The sequence below is a fragment of the Schistocerca nitens genome, chromosome 2, assembly GCF_023898315.1.
Source record: "Schistocerca nitens isolate TAMUIC-IGC-003100 chromosome 2, iqSchNite1.1, whole genome shotgun sequence".
NCBI classification, from domain to species: Eukaryota; Metazoa; Arthropoda; class Insecta; order Orthoptera; family Acrididae; genus Schistocerca; species Schistocerca nitens.
Genome location: NC_064615.1, coordinates 810,330,175 through 810,351,513, shown reverse-complemented (window position 1 = coordinate 810,351,513; position 21,339 = coordinate 810,330,175). Strand labels below are relative to the sequence as shown.

The following is a 21,339-nucleotide window of genomic DNA, read 5'->3' as shown; positions in this document are numbered from 1 at the left end:
TGGAGTAATTAAGGACAACTGACTTTAGTTCTCTAGATACGAAAAGGTGGCGATAAATTTATTTTATACCAACTGCATTCATATCGATCGGACGTATGCAGCTGACTGAGGTATCAGTGTCTTGACGTTGTTGACTAATAATTTATGAATTTTTTATTAAATAATTTTACACAACAGACAATACACACTAAACTAACGGAATGTTTGACAGATATGAGATTACTGTCCACTTGGTTTCTTGTCCATCTTCTGCTGGGCAGTGACTCTGGTCCCTTCTATCGCCGTCGCCAGTGGAGTCACGCGAGCTGATCTCGTCAGTGCTGCCAACCACAGGAGCAGCCGGTTCTGCAGACTGCGGTGCCTTCTGCGGCCGCTCTCAGCCACCCTGTGGAAATGTGAACATCTCATCATTGTCGAATCGCTCAGAAGAAACTGCAGGACTTCTTGAAAAAACAAAACCTTTTTCTTCGGAATAAATCTTTCACTTCACATCTCGACACAAGTTATTGACTCATGAAAAATGTTTGCCACACTTTGACACGATTCCAGACCGATGCTCTTACCAACACATGCAGGGAAAGACCTCCCTCAAACCCTGAGTCTACCAGTATTGGACGTGCACAAGGTCGTTGATCGCTCCTAGTATATCCTACTGAATAATATTTTTACTCATTTCCTTGTGTTGCTAAGATAGCTATAAATTTCAGTTGGAAATGGAAATGCCGTATGGCTAGGGCCTCCCGTCGGGTAGACCGTTCGCCTGGTGCAAGTCTTCCGAGTTGACGCCACTTCGGTGACTTGCGTGTCGATAGGGATGAAATGATGATGATAAGGACAACACAACGCCCAGTCCCTGAGCGCAGAAAATCTCCGACGCTGCCGGGAATCGAACCAGAGCCCTTGGGTATGACATTCCGTCGCGATGAACGCTCAGTTACCAGGGGCGGACTAATCTGAGTTATTCGAGTAGCATTGTTTTACTAAAGACATAGGTATTCTGGAGTGCTGTGGGTGGTGTCGTGAGCTTTCCGACGTTGGACTTCGCGACCCGTAACTTCAACACTAAGAGAAGAATTTATATGAATGGCATGTGAATCGGTAAATATGATATATATGTACAGACAGATGACTCATCACAGTTTAGGAAAAATTGGACGATTCATTCAAGAGAAAGAGCTTCAGAAATTGAACAAGTTAATAAAGCGTTGGTCCAACTCTGACCCTTCTACAAGCTGTTACTCGGCCTGGCACTGACTGACAACGTTGCTGGTTGTCCTCCTGAGTGCTATCGTGCCACATTCTGCCCAGCTGGGGCGTTAGATCAACATCCAGAATTGGTTGAAGGGCCCTACCCATAATTCGCCAAATGTTATTAATTGAGAAGAGAACCGGCTACCTTGTTGGTAAAGGTAGGGCTTGGTAAGCACGTAGGTAAGAAGTAGAAACTCTCACCGTGTGCGGGTGGGTATTATCTTGCTGGAATGTAAGTCCAGGATGGCTTGCCATGAAGGGCAAGAAACGGGGCGTAGAATATGTCGACGTACCGAAGCGCTGTAACTGTGCCGCGGATACAGACGATGTAAAGTGCCAATAAGACAGAATTAGGCACCGTATCGCTCAGGAGGGCATGCAACAACTACCATTCAACGTCAAGCCGAATAAGAGCCAAAGATAGACCAAAGAGTTATTATCTTGCTCGATTTGTGAAACTCTTTCTCTTTAATACTTCATACAATTTTTCTGAAAATGGTTCAAATGGCTCTGAGTACTATGGGACTTAACAGCTGAGGTCATCAGTCCCCTAGGACTTAGAACTACTTAAACCTAACTAACCTAAGGACACCACACACGTCCATACCCGAGGCAGGATTCAAACCTGCGACCATAGCGGTCAATTTTTCTGAAATTGTTATCATATGTATGCCTTTACATGTACGTCACAATTACCGATTTCCGTCCCATTCAGATAATTCCTTCGCGGTGCTGCTTTCTTTTGTCTTAGATTGTATTTTAGCTGTGGGTTTTTCCGCCGTCAAAGGAAGCCGCAACAGTGGGGCAGACTCTGCCGACTGTCGAGTAAAAAGAATATCCCTTCACATTTTATCCACCCTTAGGACTGGCTATGCACACGGTACATAGGCATTATTAATTTTTTATTTTTTTTATATGTTAACATTTTATTTTTAAATTTACCTGTTTTCTACAACGTTAGTGCAACACCTGATGAAACCTATCTTATTTTATGAGTTTTAATTTCCCACGCAGTTCTGTAAGAAAGCTAAAGATTTTAATGAGCATTTTAATTCCCCGATATGGTGTATATTGTTATAACACCTTTTAACCTTTTGTCGAGATCTGTGTGTAATTTTTCTTCTTTTTTGAAGAGACAGGGCGAAATAATCTTTTTTTAATTTTAAATATAGCAGTTACTGCCTACTCCTTCAGTTTACTTATCAGAAAATATGTGTTTCGATTTCTTCGAGTTATTGGGAAATTTAGTTTCCTATTGTCATTTGGTATATAAGGATACTCCAACAATTGATTATGTAGTCTATGAATTTCATTGTTACTGTCCAGGCTTCATGGTCACTGGTGGAAGATGTGCCACTGCAACAGGTATGCGGCGCAGCAACTGAACTACTACTCTATCCTTGTATTTCTCCGTTAACACAGTTGTCACTTCTCCTTCCAAAAACATTGATTGGTCTGAAAACTGCAACCGAAAGGGGATCTTTCAGGGAATGCTGTTCTCAAACCTTTAATGGTAGTCATTTCAAAGTATAGCACTGAAATTTTCGTTGACGATCTAGGCATCTTACTTTTCAATCCAGAAGGAAGTATTTTGACTTTTGTCTGGGAGCAAAGCATATAAAACAGGAACTAACATCGTCTCTTCCTGCTTGGTTCTGATGTCAGCTTGTGTGTTATACAGTTGTTTGCATTGTTTATAACTACTGTCAAATGTTCCGTCCATGAGAACCGTTCCTGTTTCTCCGCTTCTTCAGAACAGAACACCAGGATTCTTTTGTCAGGAACAGACCCATTGTCAGTTTTCAAGAAGCTATTGCCTTCAGTTAACCTCAAACGGCCTGTGCCAGAGTTCTGGATCGCCCGACAGCTTCCTTCTTGCTGTACACATTGCAGTCTTGGAGTTCTCTCAGTTTGGCATATTTGCTGCGAAATCTTAACCTTTATCTTTCAAATCATGAAACTGCTCTTTCAAACTTTAGGAAACATGCTCTGCTTTTTCTTCGTGGACTCTTTTTCTGCAGTTATGAATTCGTTTCTTTTTCTGCGTGTCTGCTTCGTCAGGTGGGCGAGAAAGTTTCTGTTCAGCTATGATTCTGCCATTTGCAGTTTTTAAACGGCCTCAGAATTTATTCCTTTCGGAATTCACACACAGCCAGTTCGTACGCTCGTCACTTTCTCTGCCCACCTGGTATTGGTGACTATCCTTGGGATGATACTCGTTCCCTTTCGTTGTTGTAATTGGTTCCGTTACTCAAAGTGTACGGAATTCAATAGCTTCACACACAGCCAGTTCGTACGCTCGTCACTTTCTCTGCCCACCTGGTATTGGTGACTATCCTTGGGATGATACTCGTTCCCTTTCGTTGTTGTAATTGGTTCCGTTACTCAAAGTGTACGGAATTCAATAGCTTAGGCCTACGAAACTGTACGAAACGAAGGCTGTCGACGACGGCACTACCTGATTGAAAGTAAGAGCACATCCGCAGCTGATGAACGACTGGCATAAATCAGCAGTGGGGCAGACTCTGGTCGGAAAAACCACCGGGCAGAATGGTTGTCCGGAAGTCCCACGGTACCTGTGGCACCTACGAAAGGGTCGGAGACACCGCCATCGGAAAGCTCACGTAACCTTGTAGGCTACCAAACTGATGCCCATAACTAAACATCAGGTTTCTCTGTCGTTTTTATAGTAGTGGTGCTGGTTTGGGGGGGGGGGGGGGGGGAGGGGGGGGGAAGAGTGTAGATCAGTGGAAGACGTATCAAAGGCTCCATTTCATCATTTCTAAATATTCCACTCACGAGACTACATCCACGTTGCTTTGTTGCCAACTGAGTGTATTGCTCATGTATTCTTAAATGTAGAGATTGGTTTTAATTAAACTTTCGCTAGTTGAGAGGTCCCCATGACAGACTAGTGATCATAGTTAATAAAACTTGGTGGAAACATTTGTAAGGACATGCAAAAGAGATAACGAATAAACTACTGAAAGAAACACATTTTAATTTACACAGGAGAAGATAACATTGTCAAACACGTACCATGTTTACTATCCACGTTACAAAAATTGCTCAATGTGACTACGATTTGTGTCCATGGGAGCCTGGAACCGGACTAGAGATTGCTCTACAGCTGCTCGGAATAACGGTGGACAATGGAATGTTTAGCTGTCGTCACAGAGTCCGTGCACTGCTTGAACATCGCATATTGCTTCCAGCATACTCAGCCATGCCAACAATAATTTCAACTCGTGGCGCAATTGACCGTCAGCCTCTCGCAGGAGGAATTCGCAAATCTGTTAAGTCGAACTTTCGAACCATGTTCTTCCACCCTGGAGTGGATATAGGACCTCTCCGTATTCCTTTAGTGCGTGGATAGTCGTGAAGAGCAGCAGCACTTTCGCTGTTGTGTTGACAAAACACCTCTGCGAGTAAAGCCCTGCCCACATTGTCCAGACTACGTTTGTCTGCAACTGTAATACACACTGATGCTTGTGTTTCGACCCTACGCCACCCACCAGTATTGGCGCCTAACGGTAAGCCACGGCACTAGCATTACTAACAATGCAAAGCCTGTAGCACACCCTCTGAACATCATTCCTATAAAGCTGAGTGCCCATGCTGCAAATAGTGTTCCGTCTACTCTGGATCGAGTAGTGAACGTTTAATTACAACCACCCTGCACTCGTACCCTATCTGGTCTCTCGTTAACTCATGTGACCATTGGAGATGCTTCAAGTGTCCAACGGTGACGTTCCAGCTCCCTTGTTAATCTGCGTGCACTGCGACACGCAGTGGGGAAAGGTAGAGCTCGCCAAAATAACGTCGCATCGGCATAGAAGCGCATTCTCGTCTCTAGTGTTGAGCGATTCCAGCCAGTTGTTCTGGTGCGGAGACTGTCTTTAGTTGATTTCGCTTGCCGATCTGCACACATCAAGCGCTCTCGTTACTATATCTCTATTACATATCATAGTACCACGGTCTTCCAGCACCGTAGATGCAGGGGCGTTCTTCTTCATCGATCATGTGTGACTATATGCAATACCATTAATTTTTTTGTAGGAAAAGGCAAACATGGAAATAAGTCTCACTAAGAACTGTGCTTGAGAGGCTTACAGAAACAGTTAGCTGCCCCAATCGCTCAGTAAAAAGAATAAATAAGGAGGTGTGAAAAATAGCAACGAGTACTTTTCAAGGTTTCACTATTTCAGAATAATGTAAAAGGAGGAGTTTTTCAGATAATATAGCTAATCAGTCTATCAGAGAACTGACACATAATGTCCAAGTGGCATCTTCTTTATCCTACTTTGCTAGAACTGTAACAAGCAATATTGTCCGCTAAGCTACGTATTTTATTCCCTTGTTTTGTGAAATTTCTTTCTGGTATCATATAGTCTATCGTGTTTTGCTCTGGTTCATCCGTCGTTTATTCTTTTTCGGTACTCTATGCAGAAACTATTAACTTCGAATGCTTGTATTTGTCCAATTATTGGTCGTACTGACATAACATGTTAATGGCTGTAATACCTTACAAGTTTTACGAAATATACATTTGTGCCAAGATAGGTAGAAATCTAACGTTTGTGCTTTAGGTGCAGAACAGCACCTTCAATACCACGTTGTGGACGCTCACAACAGAGGCCTCACCACACTACCGCACAGTCTCCACAGCTATGCGGTAAGCTATTTTGAGCACCCTGTATGTGTGGGGCCGCAGCGTGTGTATCGTTGATTTTCGACACAGTGTTACGACTGTTCGTTGTTACAATCCACTATATGCGATGGTGGCCTTTGTCATCAACATGTTTCTGGTTCCAGATGGCAGTGCCTTTCCCTGAACGAAGGTACTCTCTGTATGCCGTTGTCATGGTGGTACGTGATAAGCCCAGTGCCGGCACGACCTCTGAAACTGTCTCTTGCGTCGGGCATACAACTTGTGGCAGCGTTCGTATGCGCTGAAGTCATTCACATTGTTCATCCCGTGCTTGAACGTCACATCGACGGCCATTACAAGCTCTGGTGCCTTCTAAGTCTTTTGCCTTGTCCCACTCCTTCTGTGGGGTCGACATTTTTATAAGGACTGAGGCGGTACGTGACCGGACGCCGTTCCTGAAGCCACCATTCCCTCCTGTACAAAATTTGTGTCCACCGTATGTCTGCGTCTACAGTACATAATTTTTCATGTGTAAGCTTTTATCTGAAGCGGGGCGTGGATACCATCCCGGTATTTACCTACATGGATTTGTGAAATAGCCTAAACTCTACAGACAGGCTCGGTACAAAGTTTGAAACGTAGAGTAACTTGCAAGTATCTCACAAGGGGAGTCCACGACGTTTGGAACGCGGATTTACTGCAAACTTCGCACACTCGTAGTACTCCATGAGGACAACAAAATGTGTAAGCAGTAGCGCATACTTCTCAAAGTGTTAGTGAGAAAATCGCAAGATAATTTAGGTCGTCAAATATATACCTGTGCGTGGCCATTTTTACCATGAAGTGGCGGCAGCCGAGTGGTTACCATTCAAGCCCCGTAATCGCTGGACCGATGAATCGAGTCCCATTCATCAGTTTTTTTTTTTTAGTTTCTAGCAAAGTAATTTTCTTTACTGTTTGTATTACAATTGATATAATGGGAAAAATACGTGTAATCGGATGAACTTTTATTAAATTTACAGTGTTATTTGGCAGTCTACAAATTTTTATTATCACAAATAATATAATATTCATAACTATCGACTAGTAAACGACCAAACGCATAAAGTGATACTGAAAATGTATGCTTGTCCGTGTCTTCAGAATTGTTCGTATTTAATCAAAAGAGAACGAGAAATTGCTTCTCGTGAAGACGCTATTAAAATACAGTCGACACTGCATGATCAATTATCAGCGCCGATATTTAAGGAAATGCTGCGTTATGCATTGTTTACTTCCAGGCAATCGTCTGAAAGAGAGATTTTGAAAATTTTAGCGAGGTCTGTTTTTCCAAGGAAAACCTCAAAAGACTTTGCGTATGCGGAAAAATAGCATTTATTCAGCTGGTGTCGTTTAACTTTGTTTTCCGTGTTTTTACGAAAAATACCATCCTGAAACTTGTACTCGTAATGTCGAAAGCGACGATCAACTGTACATCTTTCGAAATCAGTCTGTGCCGATCAAAACTTGGAGGTAACAAGTCGTTTAGGGCTCCTTCCAGGTATAAGGGATTTCTCAAATCACGGACAAGCATACGTTTTCAGTATCACTTTATGCGTTTGGTCGTTTACTAGTCGATAGTTGTGAATATTATATTATTTGTGATAGTAAAAATTTGTAGACTGCCAAATAAAATTGTAAATTTAATAAAAGTTTATCCGATTACATGTATTTTTCCCATTATATCAATTGTAATATATATAGTAAAGAAAATTACAGTGTTAGAAATCTTTAAAAAAAACTGACGAACGGGACTCGATCCATCGCTCCAGTGATTACGGGGCTTGAACGCTAACCACTCGGCTGCGCCGCTTCGTGATAAAAATGGCCACGTACAGGTATATATTTGACGACCGAAATTATCTTGCGATTTTCTCACTAACACTTTGAGAAGTACGCGCTACTGCTTACAGATTTTGTTGCCCTCATGGAGTACTACGAGTGTGCGAAGTTTGCAGTAAATCCGCGTTCCAAACGTCGTGGCCTCCCCTTGTCAGATCTTCAACTACATTACCACTTTGATAAACTGTTGCAGAGTAGTGCAGACAAAGTACGTTCTTCGGCAAAAGACATCTACTAGTATCAAATACAGGCCACAATTTGAGAAAAATGGATGATAACGTACGTTCATAGTATGCCATTGTATGGACGTGAGTCTGGACAGTAAGAAAAACGGAAAAGTAGAGAACTGAAGAGGCAGAGATGTTTTACAGACAGATGCTGAAAATCAACAACATTGACATGAAATGAGAACGTTAACCGCAGAATCGGCGAGGAAAGGAATGTATGGAAAACACCAAATGAAAGAAGGAACAGGATCATACGACCAGGGAGTAACTTTCATGGCACTAGAGGGCATAGAAGGCCAAAAATAGTAGGAAGAAACTGATTGGAATATACAGGGTGGTCCATTGATAGTGACCGAGCCAAATATCTCACTAAATAAGCGTTAAACGAAAAAAATACAAAGAACGAAACTCATGTAGCTTGAAGGGGGAAACCACATTGCGCTATGGTTGGCCCACTAGATTTAAAAAACCTACCTGTTACCAACTGTTCGTCTAAAATTGTGAGGCATATGTTTGTGACTATTACAGCGCCATCAATCACAAAGCGCAAAAAGTGGTCCAACTAAAACAGTCATATTTCTTTACGTACTACACGAATATGTAATAAAAATGGGGGTTCCTATTTTAAAAAACGCAGTTGATATCCGTCTGACCTACGGCAGCGCCATCTAGCGGGCCAACCATAGCGCCATATGGTTTCCCCCTGAAGCTTGACAAGTTTCGTTCTTTGTAGTTTGACACTTATTTCGTGAGATATTTGGCCCGGTCACGATCAATCGACCACGCTGTATATAAAAAATATTTGGTTGTAATTGCCTCTCTGAAATGTTGAGACATGTCAGGGGAGAAGAAACTGATGGGATGAATCAAACCAGTCAAGGACTGATGATCCCCTCCACTCCCTCCCCCCCCCCCCCAAAAAAAAAAAAAAAAAAAGTTGCAAGATTATTTGGTGTGCCGCCATACTGTGGAACTATATGGGAAAGGAGAAACTAGTCGGGTGTTCAAAAGGCCAGATTGGTGTGTGCTAATTCATTTCTGCTCTGCCTAACAAGAAAATAGTCTTGTCTTACGAAATCTGTTTTGATTTTTTTTTCACTGGTAGTCAGTCACCTTTGCAAAAATTCAGTCTACAGAATTTCAGCCGCCGTTCTGAACCGTAAGTAACTCAAAATTAATTATGAAGTACATTTTCCGATGGGTTTCCGCGCATGAAATTACCTGGCATGAAGCCTGAATTCTCGCGTTGCACCACAGGGTAATCTCTTGTCGATGTTGCCATACGATGAGTGCGCTTAATTACCGATTGAAAGCGATCCAAACTTAATTCGACACTCATAGGGAAATACAAAGTATGTTTTATCCATAGTGTTCTCTCCAAATTGTTGTGGAGTATACACAAATGAATGTAGTATTTCCTACACGTTAAATTAATTTTATATCTCATAAATAAGGACAAAAGTAAGTCTGTTTAGCAATCCCTTGACTGGGCTATTGGCTGACTAAGGGTAGAGTGCAACCTTCCTTCGGCGGGGCGCTGAGAGGGGGGAGCGTGTCGAGCCCATAGCCCCAGCCGCCTTTACCCCCTGGAAAGATTCCCGGTACTCATTTGAATGCAACGTGACTGAACCTGGGGTCATTCCAGGAGGATGGAACGACGAAAAATGTCCACTCCTATCCAGGATTAAATGTGGTCCTTCCACGGCCAGAGTCTACTGCTTTACCAGCTAGATCAACACGCCCAGATTTCTTGTAATTATCGCAAGGAAATTAAATATTGATACAATGCTCAAATCGTATATTATTTGTGCACCACAAATACAAATTAATGAATATATTAACTGCCCTTCGTTCATTCCATACCCCAGAGCTCCTTCTTAGACAAGAAAATATTAGTTCATTATTTTCTTTCGGAGAGAGCTGTATGTCAAATGTGTCACTATCAATCGCAAATTTTTCATTAAAATAATTATCTTCAGTTCCTGACGGCAGTGATACTCTGTCTTAACGAGGTTTTAAGTCTTTCCACTAAAAGTTCGTTTAAAAACTCAACTATAATTTCACACGTCACAATCTTCACGACTGTTTCCTGTTGACAGATTCAGTTGGTATCTGTTTTACTCTTCCACAGCAAGTAGCTAAACATTTATGTGATTTCCCATGACATTTTCGGTGGAACTGAATGTATACAATAATTTTTGGAACCCGAGTTACGTTTATAACAATGTGTTTGCAAACTTTTACCAGAAAGTAAACGAAAGAGCTGCAAAAAATTAATGTTAACTTCTGTTTTTAACAAATCCTTGATTAAAAACTTCAATTGTCGCTGCACGATGACAAAACGGCCATATATCCCCAATCATGGGTGGTATGCTCTGCGTAAAAACGAATAGTGAATCCAGAGGTATCCATCTTTTGTTACAAGCACCAAGCCAGGAATATGCGATCTTGTGATTTTTTTAGTCGACTTCCAGGATGTATCGGCAGCTGAAATTTGGCATGGGGATTTTAAGTGACGCTAACTACGGGTGGTAAAAAAAACCATGGCAAATTTCGACATGATAAGTTGTACAATCTCCTTGTACGTAAGGTACCCCATCTGATGTCCTAGGGCTACAGACGTCACACTACATGAGCGAGTCTGGAATTTCGCTGCTGTGTATAAACCAGTTTGTCTAATGGAAGAATTCAGTGCGAAGCGCTGACCTGCGCAGCACGGCGCTACTCTCGTGTTCCCTGGCGTGGGACCGCAGCACGGCGTCGATGACCGCAGCCGCTGTGAAGACGTCCAGCGTGTCGGCTGCGGCTGCCTCCTTCACAGACGCCAGGGCGTCCCTCAGCGCTTCCTCCGGCATCTGCAACAGCCAGCAGACAGCACGAGGAACTCCCATGCACGACGCTTCCCTTGGGCTTTATTTTAAAATCTTCATTGTCTCAATTGGTTTTTTGCCTTCCTGTAAATATCCGTCTTGTATTAAGCCAATTTACGAGAGCAACTATTTGATCCAGTCGACCACTACTGGCAGTTGTGTCTAGTGCAGCGCCCCTAGCGTATTATTCCTGTACTGCAAGGGGAGCTTACGAACTGCTCTGCCCTCTTCATACTAAAGCAGTACGATGCAGATCTCATAAAAACTCAAAAATCTTCCTTGAAAGTTAGAAAACTTCCGTGACTCGGGAAGTACAAAATATTACGAGAGTGGTCAGTACGCAGCTATGTCCACCCCCCAGCAGGAATTCTTTTAAATTATTTTTGTCATCACGTTCTTATTTGGTCGTTTTCTCGTCTGGCTGTCTGTTCAGTAGAAATTCTGCAGTTGATTTTAGTCTTCATAATGAGCTAGAGACTTGAAATTAAAAAAAAAGTCAGAATTAGATGACAATGAAATATTAACGCCATTCCTGTGTGGTGTGTGGCGGAGGGTGATGTGTGTACCAATTCCATTTCCCTCTTTTCCTGTTCCAGTCGTGAATGAGTCCTGGGAAGAACGTCTGTCGTGTGAGTTCGAGTGTCGCTCATTATTACCTTCACGGTCTTTTCGCAAGATATACATAGAAGGAAGCAAAATATTGGCTGAGTCATGTGAATTCCGCTTTTCTCATCAAGATGTTAGAAATCGATTGAAAAATTTCGCGCACGAGACTAATAATCAGAAAATAATTATTTAAATAAAAATTAATTTTAATATAGCAAGTTTTTAAGCCCCATACAGATTCCTAATCCCACTTTAGGTGGCCCTGAAAATTTGTGATCAAGAATTTTTAATAGTCAAGAAAATATTTTTTAAATTTAAAACTAAAAACATGGGGAACATGTAGTATCTTAACTGATGCCTGAATAGTTCACTTCCTTATTAATACACTACTTAACTGCCCGCATCTCGTGGTCGTGTGGTAGCGTTCTCGCTTCCCACGCCCGGGTTCCCGGGTTCGATTCCCGGCGGGGTCAGGGATTTTCTCTGCCTCGTGATGGGTGGGTGTTGTGTGCTGTCCTTAGGTTAGTTAGGTTTAAGTAGTTCTAAGTTCTAGGGGACTTATGACCACAGCAGTTGAGTCCCATAGTTCTCAGAGCCATTTGAACCACTACTTAACTACTAATGCATGAATAGTTCCTCTCCTTACTATTCTCTGTTGCATGCCACCACATTTTTCGTTTTAAATATTACAAATATTTCCATAACTGTTAAAATCACAATTATAAATTTATATGCGGACACCAGTCTGTATGGTGCTAGGAGAAATTATTGTGTACTAATCAACCCAATTTAAAAATTGCTAAATTAAAAATCCATTTATTTAAAACTCATATTTATTTTTAAACAGAAATGTTAATTAACAAATACTGAATTATATTTGTTAGTACATTTGTCAATACAATAATATTAAATAAAATACCTTTATATTTCTACTGAAAAAATGGCTCAAATGGCTCTGAGCACTATGGGACTCAACTGCTGAGGTCATTAGTCCCCTAGAACTTAGAACTAGTTAAACCTAACTAACCTAAGGACATCACAAACATCCATGCCCGAGGCAGGATTCGAACCTGCGACCGTAGCGGTCTTGCGGTTCCAGACTGCAGCGCCTTTAACCGCACGGCCACTTCGGCCGGCATATTTCTACTGATTTAACAGTATTAGGATGTATATACTTTTCAATAATAAAGCATTTTGCATGTTTGTATCAAATTTTAATCTACTTTTATCTAATTAGTAATTAAAATAGAAACACTGTTACCTTTATTAAAAAAAGTACGATGCCATATCTTTTAACTGACATCACAATTTGATAATAAAAATAAAATTTAAATAAAAGTTTAAGAAATTGGTACTTACAAGAACTGAATCAGAGACCTTGTGATTATCAGACATTGTCAGCTATTGTCGACCCTTATAATTATCTAGAAATATTATGTACTAACTAACACTTTGAAATTTTCTTATCTCCAAAAGCGATTTTTTTTCTGGTTAGTGTATTATTCAAAGGGCAAGTCCGTAAGATGCCCTTGTGAAACTGGCTTGCCACAAGCGTATGTTTTCACGAGACAGCACTAAAATCGCATGTCTGCAGAGAGATGTGAGCTGTGCAATTTGACACCCATATTTTTTAGTGAAGAACGATTTGTATTGGACGTCGGTAGAAAGAAAGGGAATGTCACCGTCAGCTGGTGTTTTGCTCACACTAGACAAAACGTCAATATAACGCTACATCACTCAGTCCGGTACTGAATGGTGAAGCGAAAGGTTATGGGTATCCGTCCGCGTTACTAAAAGTCGGAATATAGCAACAGCATTAAGGAACCCAGTTATGATAGCAGAGAGTGTCAATAACCAAACTTTATTTACTGCCTGAAATATATGCATACAAAAACAACACACTGCATCTGCAAGGCTATACATGATCTATCTTGTTATCTATGTGCTAAAGATCGTCAAAGAACCGTATTTCTAAAAACCTCGTTATCTATTTGCGTTCTTATTGATACACAGTTTAGACACTCTCTATGTTGAGGTGCCTTTTTTTTCTTTTTTTAATCCAGATATTTGATCTCTACTCTGGTGGAACAACATTAAGTCCTCATGGAGCCTGCAGTGTGTCACAGAAACAAACCAAAGAATAAAATAATGTTTTTAACAATGTCTGTAGGAACAGACATTGGTGAAGATCTTGTTGTTGTACTAAATTTATGAAATTTATTACCAATTGCAGGATCGTTGTGACATTAGCTGCGTAAGGTACGAAGTTATTACCTATTAGTGATACATGAAAATTTATGCCGGACTGGAACACCGACCAGGATTTCCAACTTGTTGCAAGTGGTAACCTCAACTGCTTCGGCTGTCCGAGTGCGCTTCCAGGACCGACCCAAACTTCCATGAGTCATACTTTCTACGACCCCATCGCTCGGAAATGAATACGTTTTTCTCCTTGAAACCTCGTGGCGCGATTCCAAATAAAGTTGCGAGCTAGAGTGTGTCGAATGTAAGTTTTGGCCAGTCCTGGAAGCGTGATTGGATAGCCGAAGTTGTTAAGGCAACCGCTCTTGGCAAGCAGGAAATCGCGGTTCGCGTGACAGTCCGGCACAAGTCTTCATGTGTCACCAGTAGGTAATATCTTCATACCTAATGCAGCTAATGTCAGAAAGATTCCACAGTTGCGAATAAATTTCACAGATAAAATAAAGATCAAGTAGATATATTGGCCGTCGTAGTCTAGTGGGTAGAGCGCTAGACTGGGTGCAGAGGTTCCGCGTTCTGTACCGGGTCGAAGTACGGACTTTTCTCATTCCATTGTCTCCCGGACGGACCCGCGGCCACATAGTCTGGTACCAGCGTCAGCACTGGAGATCTTTCTCAGGGCCAAAAATGTCCTGAGTGATTAACTCACCACCCTCTCCCCGTCTAGTGCTGTGGTGATCAAAATTGTTCCCGCTACATACAGCCAGACCAGATGCCCGTACACAGGTTGCGCGCCATAGACTATACCCTGAAGGAGACACAAAAGTACGAACTTTGTTAATATAGCATTAGTGAGCGAGGCTTCAATACATTGCCGTTTCAGCCCAGATGCAGCAATCAGTAAACTGGGAATTTTACAACTTTACACTTGTGAATATCAACTCATCATTGATGTCACGGAATCACTGATTTATACACTGGCACGTCATGCGCACCCATTACTAGTAGTTTATTTATACAAAAAAGGCACTGTGTAATACAGGCTTTTATGTTCCAGTAGTTACACACTAATTAAATCAGACACCCTCCATCCATTCATATTCTAGTCTCCACAGGCAAAGACACAGCCATAAGACGGCTCTTCACCTTCGATCCCTACCAGCCTCAGCAGCGTCGCTGCCTGCGGGAAGAAATACCCCTCTCACACTACGATTAATACTGTTGCGCTTCAAACTAATGCACTTAGTGCAGCCAAGTAAAAATTCAGATATTCCTCGGCAACGCAAGAAGAAGAAGAAAGCGGGTCAAGCCTCAAAATCTGGGTGGAGTTACAAAGAGAGTCCACTGATAACGCAGGTACTAAAGTTGCACTACCGACCTAACAGTTACACACCGTATGCCCTGGACTGTCCGAGACTCCAGTGCAGCATAACGATGTCAAAAGGGAGCGAAGTGCTATCATTACGGTGACCACGGACGATTAAGTAAGAAAGCGTAAGTCTGATGCTAGAGTAACTACACTGCGCAACAAAATTAAAGATCACTTTTTCGAAAGCCCATAATTGGTCCCCTTTGGGAAGCAAAAGTTTGAAATTTCGCTTAAAGGTACCACCATTTTTAATGGTGCGAAATCTTGGCGACCTATGACGTCACCCTCGGACTGCGCGACACTTCAGACAACAAGGCTTCGACACATGCGAAGAAAGATCACAGCTCAGACTTTCCTGTGAGCTGTAAGGTAGGTTAATGGTGTAATATTAGCACCAAATTTCACCTCAATTATACTCGATGATACCGTGGACGTATCACACGATGACAAGGTGGTCACAGCCCCTCTTGCCCAAATTTCACCCCTTCTTTCGACGTCTCTGCGATGGATGTCAGAAGTTCGACACCTAGCGTTTAAATCACGCGGTTTTCTTATGAGTGGCCGAGGAAAATTCCAGACACACCGCTGCTCACAATTCACATGAAACTGCCTCAGGGATTGGCAGAAAGGGCTTCAGTGAAACCACCCCTTTCCCCGGGGTGTTGATTCCCACGCATTTCGCGGTCTAAATCGACAGTTGGCAGTACGATGAGCAACAGAAAGATGTTCTTGACATCCTTTGACACTGTTGATACCCTCTGACGTTTTAACTCTTCTGAGGACGTGATCGCATCCCTTTGGAGAGCAGCGCGACCGCAATTTTTGCTCTCGTGTACTGACTGGAACCACTAGGGACCGTTCAAAACCATTCGGTGTAATTTTAACGCTATTCGAAGGAGTAAATGGTAGTTATGCTTTTGCAACCCTCCTGTTTGCCAACCACCTGTTGCATGCTCACGCGGCAATGAGACATCAACATGTGCGGGAATGAAACGGCAAATGGTCACTCTTAACACCCCTCACCCTCCAGTTCCGCAACAGCCTCAGTGCCACCAACGCACCTTCGTTGAGAACGTTAAAAATGTACGTGCCAGACATTTCGACATCAAATCAGCCTGGCGGTTTCTCTAGCGCCTTAGGGTTAGGCACCTCCTTCGACACCCATGGGTGCAGTTTGTCTACCTTCAGGTGCTGGAGAAGCCGCCAGGATGATTTGGTATCGAAATTTCTGACAGGTACAGTTGTAACTTGCTCAGTGCAGTTGTATCGAGAGTGTTACCGAACTGCATGTGAGGGGGTGGTCTTAGAAGGCGCCTTTGCCGTATTATTCACGCACATGTTAATGTCGCACCCCACAAGAAGGCGCAAAACAGGAGGGTTGCAAAAGCGTAAGTATCCTTTACTGCTTCGGGTCACATTCAAATCTCATAGATTGGTATTGAACGATCCCTAATGGTTTCAATCTGTAGACGAGAGCAAAAACTGCACCCCAAAGTGGTGCTATCACGTACGATGGGGATACAGCCCCGCAGTGTCCTTAGAGAATGGTTGAAACGTCCGAGGGTGCCCACAGCGTCAAAGGATGCCAAGAACATCTTCTTGTCTCTCATCGCCCTGGGAATTGTCGTTTTCGACAGCGGAAATGTGTGTAAATCAAAGACCCTCATGCCCTTTATGTCACCCCCTGAGGTATTATCGTCTCGATTCTGAGCGGCGCTGTGTCTGATGTGTTCTCATCGTCCATCCATAAGAAAACCGCGTCATTTCAACGCTGAGTGTCGCGGTTCTGACCTCGCAGAGACCTCAAAAGAAATTCTGAGCTGTGGCTTTTTTTTTTTTTGTATGTGTCGACACCTTGCTGTCTGAAACGTCTCCCGTGGGTGACGTCGCAGGGCACCACGCATTTGCACCATTACAGAGAAAGGCTACAGGCACCTTTAAGCGAAATTTCAAGTTTTTGCTTCACAATGGGAGGCAGTTAAAGGGTTCCAAAAAAGTGATCCTTTAATTCTGTTGCGCAGTGTATTTTGTACACTGACGCTGCAAAATACACAAACCACAGCACCTGAGTGTATAGTTGGGACATCAGGAGACGTTCAGGTAGGCTGCCCGAGTGATGTCACTGTTGCCTCACGGTGGCGTAACGATCGCGGACCAGTCCTGTGTAAACACTGCTCTCTCCAGTCATCAGCTGACCAGCCTGGAGAAGGGACCTATGTCGGTTTACTATCTGCTCATCTAAGTGTCTGCAGTCTTCTATGCAGCATCAAGTCCTATCCTGGGAACTTAGATGTTGTTAGCCCCAGCGTCCCCATATATGTTGAATCCGATGGGGAGGACTTAGGCGTCTTCGATCGGTGGGCCGGTTGAGGACCGTACAATAACACCTGTCGCTGTTCGCCCTACCGCCCTGAGGATCTCTGGTTCCCGACCGAGGACGTGCAGCCCCTCTTCTGTCATTAAAAAAGATGGTTCAAATGGCTCTGAGCACTATTGGACTTAACATCTGCGGTCATCAGTCCCCTAGAACTTAGAACTACTTAAATCTAACTAACCTAAGGACATCACACACATCCATGCCCGAGGCAGACTGAAGCGCCTAGAACCGCTCGGCCACACCGGCCGGCTCTTCTGTCATCGCGGGGGCTTAGTCTCAACTGCCCACGTCCTGCTCCAGTGGACGGACTCTGCTGCCGGTGGCTGCTTTTTTCTTTGTACAGCCTACAGCGTGGTCATGCAAGCCGTGATCACTTACTTCCGAAGCTGTTAGGAGCCCTGGGAAGAGCTGGCGATTGCGTGTGTTAGCTCTGCGTAGTCAACAACCATGTGACCATGTGATGTCACCGTAAATGGTACCGCTGCCGCCGCCGCCCCCGTGGCTGTGAGTAGTGAGCTGGTCAGCACACATCTCAGTGACCACCAGCTGCAGCTGCCCCGCCAGGACCGGCAGCCTGAAACGTCTTCAGATCATCTGTGTATTGTTGAACAGTGAACAGTAAATAATGTTTTACCAAGGCCGGCGGACATTAGACGGGCATCCACTCACCAAGCCGCCACGTCATAGGGCAATGGTCTATGCTATCCTGATCTCAGTCTGCCAACCACCAGCCAAGGTAACGTCCGATCCCCATCGCATTACAGTACGATTTAATGCCGACCCACGGACAGTCAGATATATGCGTGGGCTGTTCGTGAAGACTGCACACAGGTTTTTGCAGAGCTGTGCTACTTCACATCGGACGCTTACGTACTGTGTTTTACGCTTGCTACAGCGACTTCCTATCTCTACATTAGTGATGCACTCTGCCTACTCCTGCGGTACGTGTGAGACTGTTGTTTGGTTGGCCATGCGTGTACTCGTTATCTACGGACCGTATGTACAGCACGTTGGCGCTGCGTGTATTTTGTGGACAAAGGATCGTCAATGTGCCATCACAGTGTGCCACTACAATTCTGTTCATCTGCAGCTCATTCCAGACTCCTTAATACTGTAATAGGTGTCTTACTAAACTTTCCCTTCTACTTACAAAGGTTTTCCACAGAAATCTGACGCGCACCATTCTCCCTAGTACCTCCATGTTTCATCTGTCCACTTTCGTCCCAGGCATCCCACTTCGCATTCTTTGGGTTTCTATCTCTCCAGTGTCCCTATAATACACATTCACGTAAATATACACACTGATCAGCCAGAACATTATGACAACCTACCTAATAGCCGGTATGTCCACCTTTGGTACGTATAACAGCGGCGACGCGTCATGGCATGGGGCCTTGGCTGGTCGCAAGAGGACGCTACCATCACATCTGCACATACAAGTCATCCAATTCCCGTTAATTCCGGGGAGGAGGGCGATGAGCTCTGACGCCATGTTCTTTCACAGCCTAGATGTGTTCGATCAGTTTCATATCTGGCGAGTTGGGGCCAGCACATCAATTGGATCTCGCCACTGTGTTCCTCGAAGCACCCTATCACGCTCTTCGGATTGTGAAATGGCGCATTATCTTGATGAAAAATGCCACTGACATTGGTAAAAATGATTATCATGAAGGAGTACACATAGACGATACTCCACAGCTGTCTCATGGTGCCTTGCATGTTTACAGTACAGGTTTGAAGGAGCTGTCCCCTGGGAGAAAACGGATTCGCACCCTCCCATCCGCTTGATGAAGAAGGTATCGGGATGCATTACACTACGCAACACACTGGCACTGCACCATTGGCTACATGCCCATTTCACTCTTACAAGGGAACCTCCCCATCGCACCCACCTCAGATTTAGTTATAAGTTGGCACAGTGGATAGGCCTTGAAAAAATGAACACAGATCAATCGAGAAAACAGGAAGAAGTTGTGTGGAACTATGAAAAAAATAAGCAAAATATACAGTCCATGCTCAAGATAGGCAACATTAAGGTGCGTACCAGCTGAAAAGCTCCGTGGTCCTGTGGGTAGCGTGAGCAACTATGGAATCAGAGGTCGTGGGTTCAAGTCCTCCCTCGAGTGAAAAGTTTAATTTCTTTATTTTTGCAGTTATGATATGTCCGTTCGTTCATTGACGTCTCTGTTCACTGTAATAAGTTTAGTGTCTGTGTTTTGCGACACTGTATTGTGATAGTAGAAAAGCTTTACTTCACGCGACTACTAATCATAGTTCGTGACAGTTTATGGATATTAAACGGGAACAATCTTTTTATCGAAAGTGACAGAACATTGTTTAGTATCTCTGATATTGACGGGATTCCAGATTAGATACTTATTCAAAGAACCCCTTTGAATGCGATCGTGTGAATGAACTGATTTATTAATAATTATTGTTGAATAAAATAACGTGTCAATTTGAAACTGACTATTCGTCTTGAATTTTACTTCGATTTAGGTTCATAAATAATTAGGTTACGTGATTTTCACCAAGAATAAACTACAGACTAGTAACTGAAACAAGTGAACGAGAATCTATTGAAAACACTAGTATTAATTTACTTATGATTTTTTCCTTGAAAACTGGGAAGACAATACGTGTAGTGACTCACTGGGGTTAATTTAAGAACTAGCCGGGATAAAACAAAATCCCTCAGTACCAGTCAATGTATAGATAAATTAACACTCCTACTTTCATGCAAGATACGGAAGTCGGGATAGAGAAAAGGGTTGCTACACTAGGGATATTTAGGAGTGTGGAAATCTCGCGTACTGACTTATGAGACAAGTGACATCCAATCAACTGACCACGTTCGAAGTCCGTGAGTTCGGCGGAGCGCCCCATTCTACTCTCTCACGACGTCTAATGACTACTGAGGTCGCTGATATGGAGTACTTGGCAGTAGGTGGCAGCGCAATGCACCCAATATGGAAAACGTATGTTTTTGGGGGTGTCCGGACACTTTTGATCACATAGTGTAGGTCTGGTGCCGCAGAGTGCAGTTTATCAACAGTTGTGTAAAAATTGTTTTACACAACTGTTTTACACACCTAAAGACGATCTGCAACGCAGACTGAAATCGGTGGTCTGAAAATTAAAAGTTGTGATCCAGACGATTTTTGTTTATTATAAGAAGTTACTAGTACATGTCGGCACCTTGATGGCTCATTTTTGGCCCTCTCCATCGCCACTCCGTCCCACATTTGAAGCGAAAAGTGTTATAATCTATATTCACAGTTCGGCCATCACCACTGCGAATCCTCTGCTCACTGATAGACGAAGCGATGTGGTCACAATTCCTCCTGTGTATCTCGACTCCTAATCTGTTTTGGCCTTAAGTTGATCTAGGAGACACACAAGACGAATCAACACCACAGAAGTCTCCGTGACATGTATTATCTACCCCACAACAGAACGCGTGCACACCTGGTGGGAGTTTGCGAGTATTACCCGGTTCAGAGTACTTTGGTCAACACTTACCTTGCTGGCGACTTCACGCAGACGCGCCGTGTCGCTTGCTGAGAACCTCTGGCGGCGGGCCAGCCAAGCGTACCTCGGGTCTCGAGAACGGCGCACCATTGCCTCACCCTGCAAAAGGAGTACACTCAGAGCACCAACACGGTTCTGCACTGATAGTAATGGAAAGAGTTACGCCAAGAAACACCAGTCCGATATCAAAGCTTGTGGAGCTTTTCATGAAAAAACGAGTGTTAAATAATCCACCTTTCATCCCATTCGTAACTGATGTCCATTAGCATGACGTGTGACCCACCACGGTTATCAGTACGCTTTTATATTCGTTGTGGCATGGAAGCAAACAGCCACCGTATGTGACCTTGAGGCCTGAGCTTCATGAAAATCGA

The 21,339-nt window shown here is 43.4% G+C and overlaps 1 protein-coding gene across 1 annotated transcript in view; it reads right to left on the bottom strand.

Annotated features, from left to right (window-relative positions):
* Positions 1 to 219: 219 nt before the first annotated feature.
* The window catches only part of LOC126235350 (uncharacterized), a 41,440-nt gene continuing 20,320 nt past the window's right edge, over positions 220 to 21,339 (bottom strand). The window contains exons 3-5 of the mRNA XM_049944072.1: positions 20,957 to 21,064; positions 10,717 to 10,865; positions 220 to 385 (exon numbers count right to left, since the gene is read on the bottom strand). Of these exons, the coding sequence (XP_049800029.1) occupies positions 220 to 385; positions 10,717 to 10,865; positions 20,957 to 21,064 (423 nt within the window). The remainder of the gene's footprint in view (positions 386 to 10,716; positions 10,866 to 20,956; positions 21,065 to 21,339) is intronic.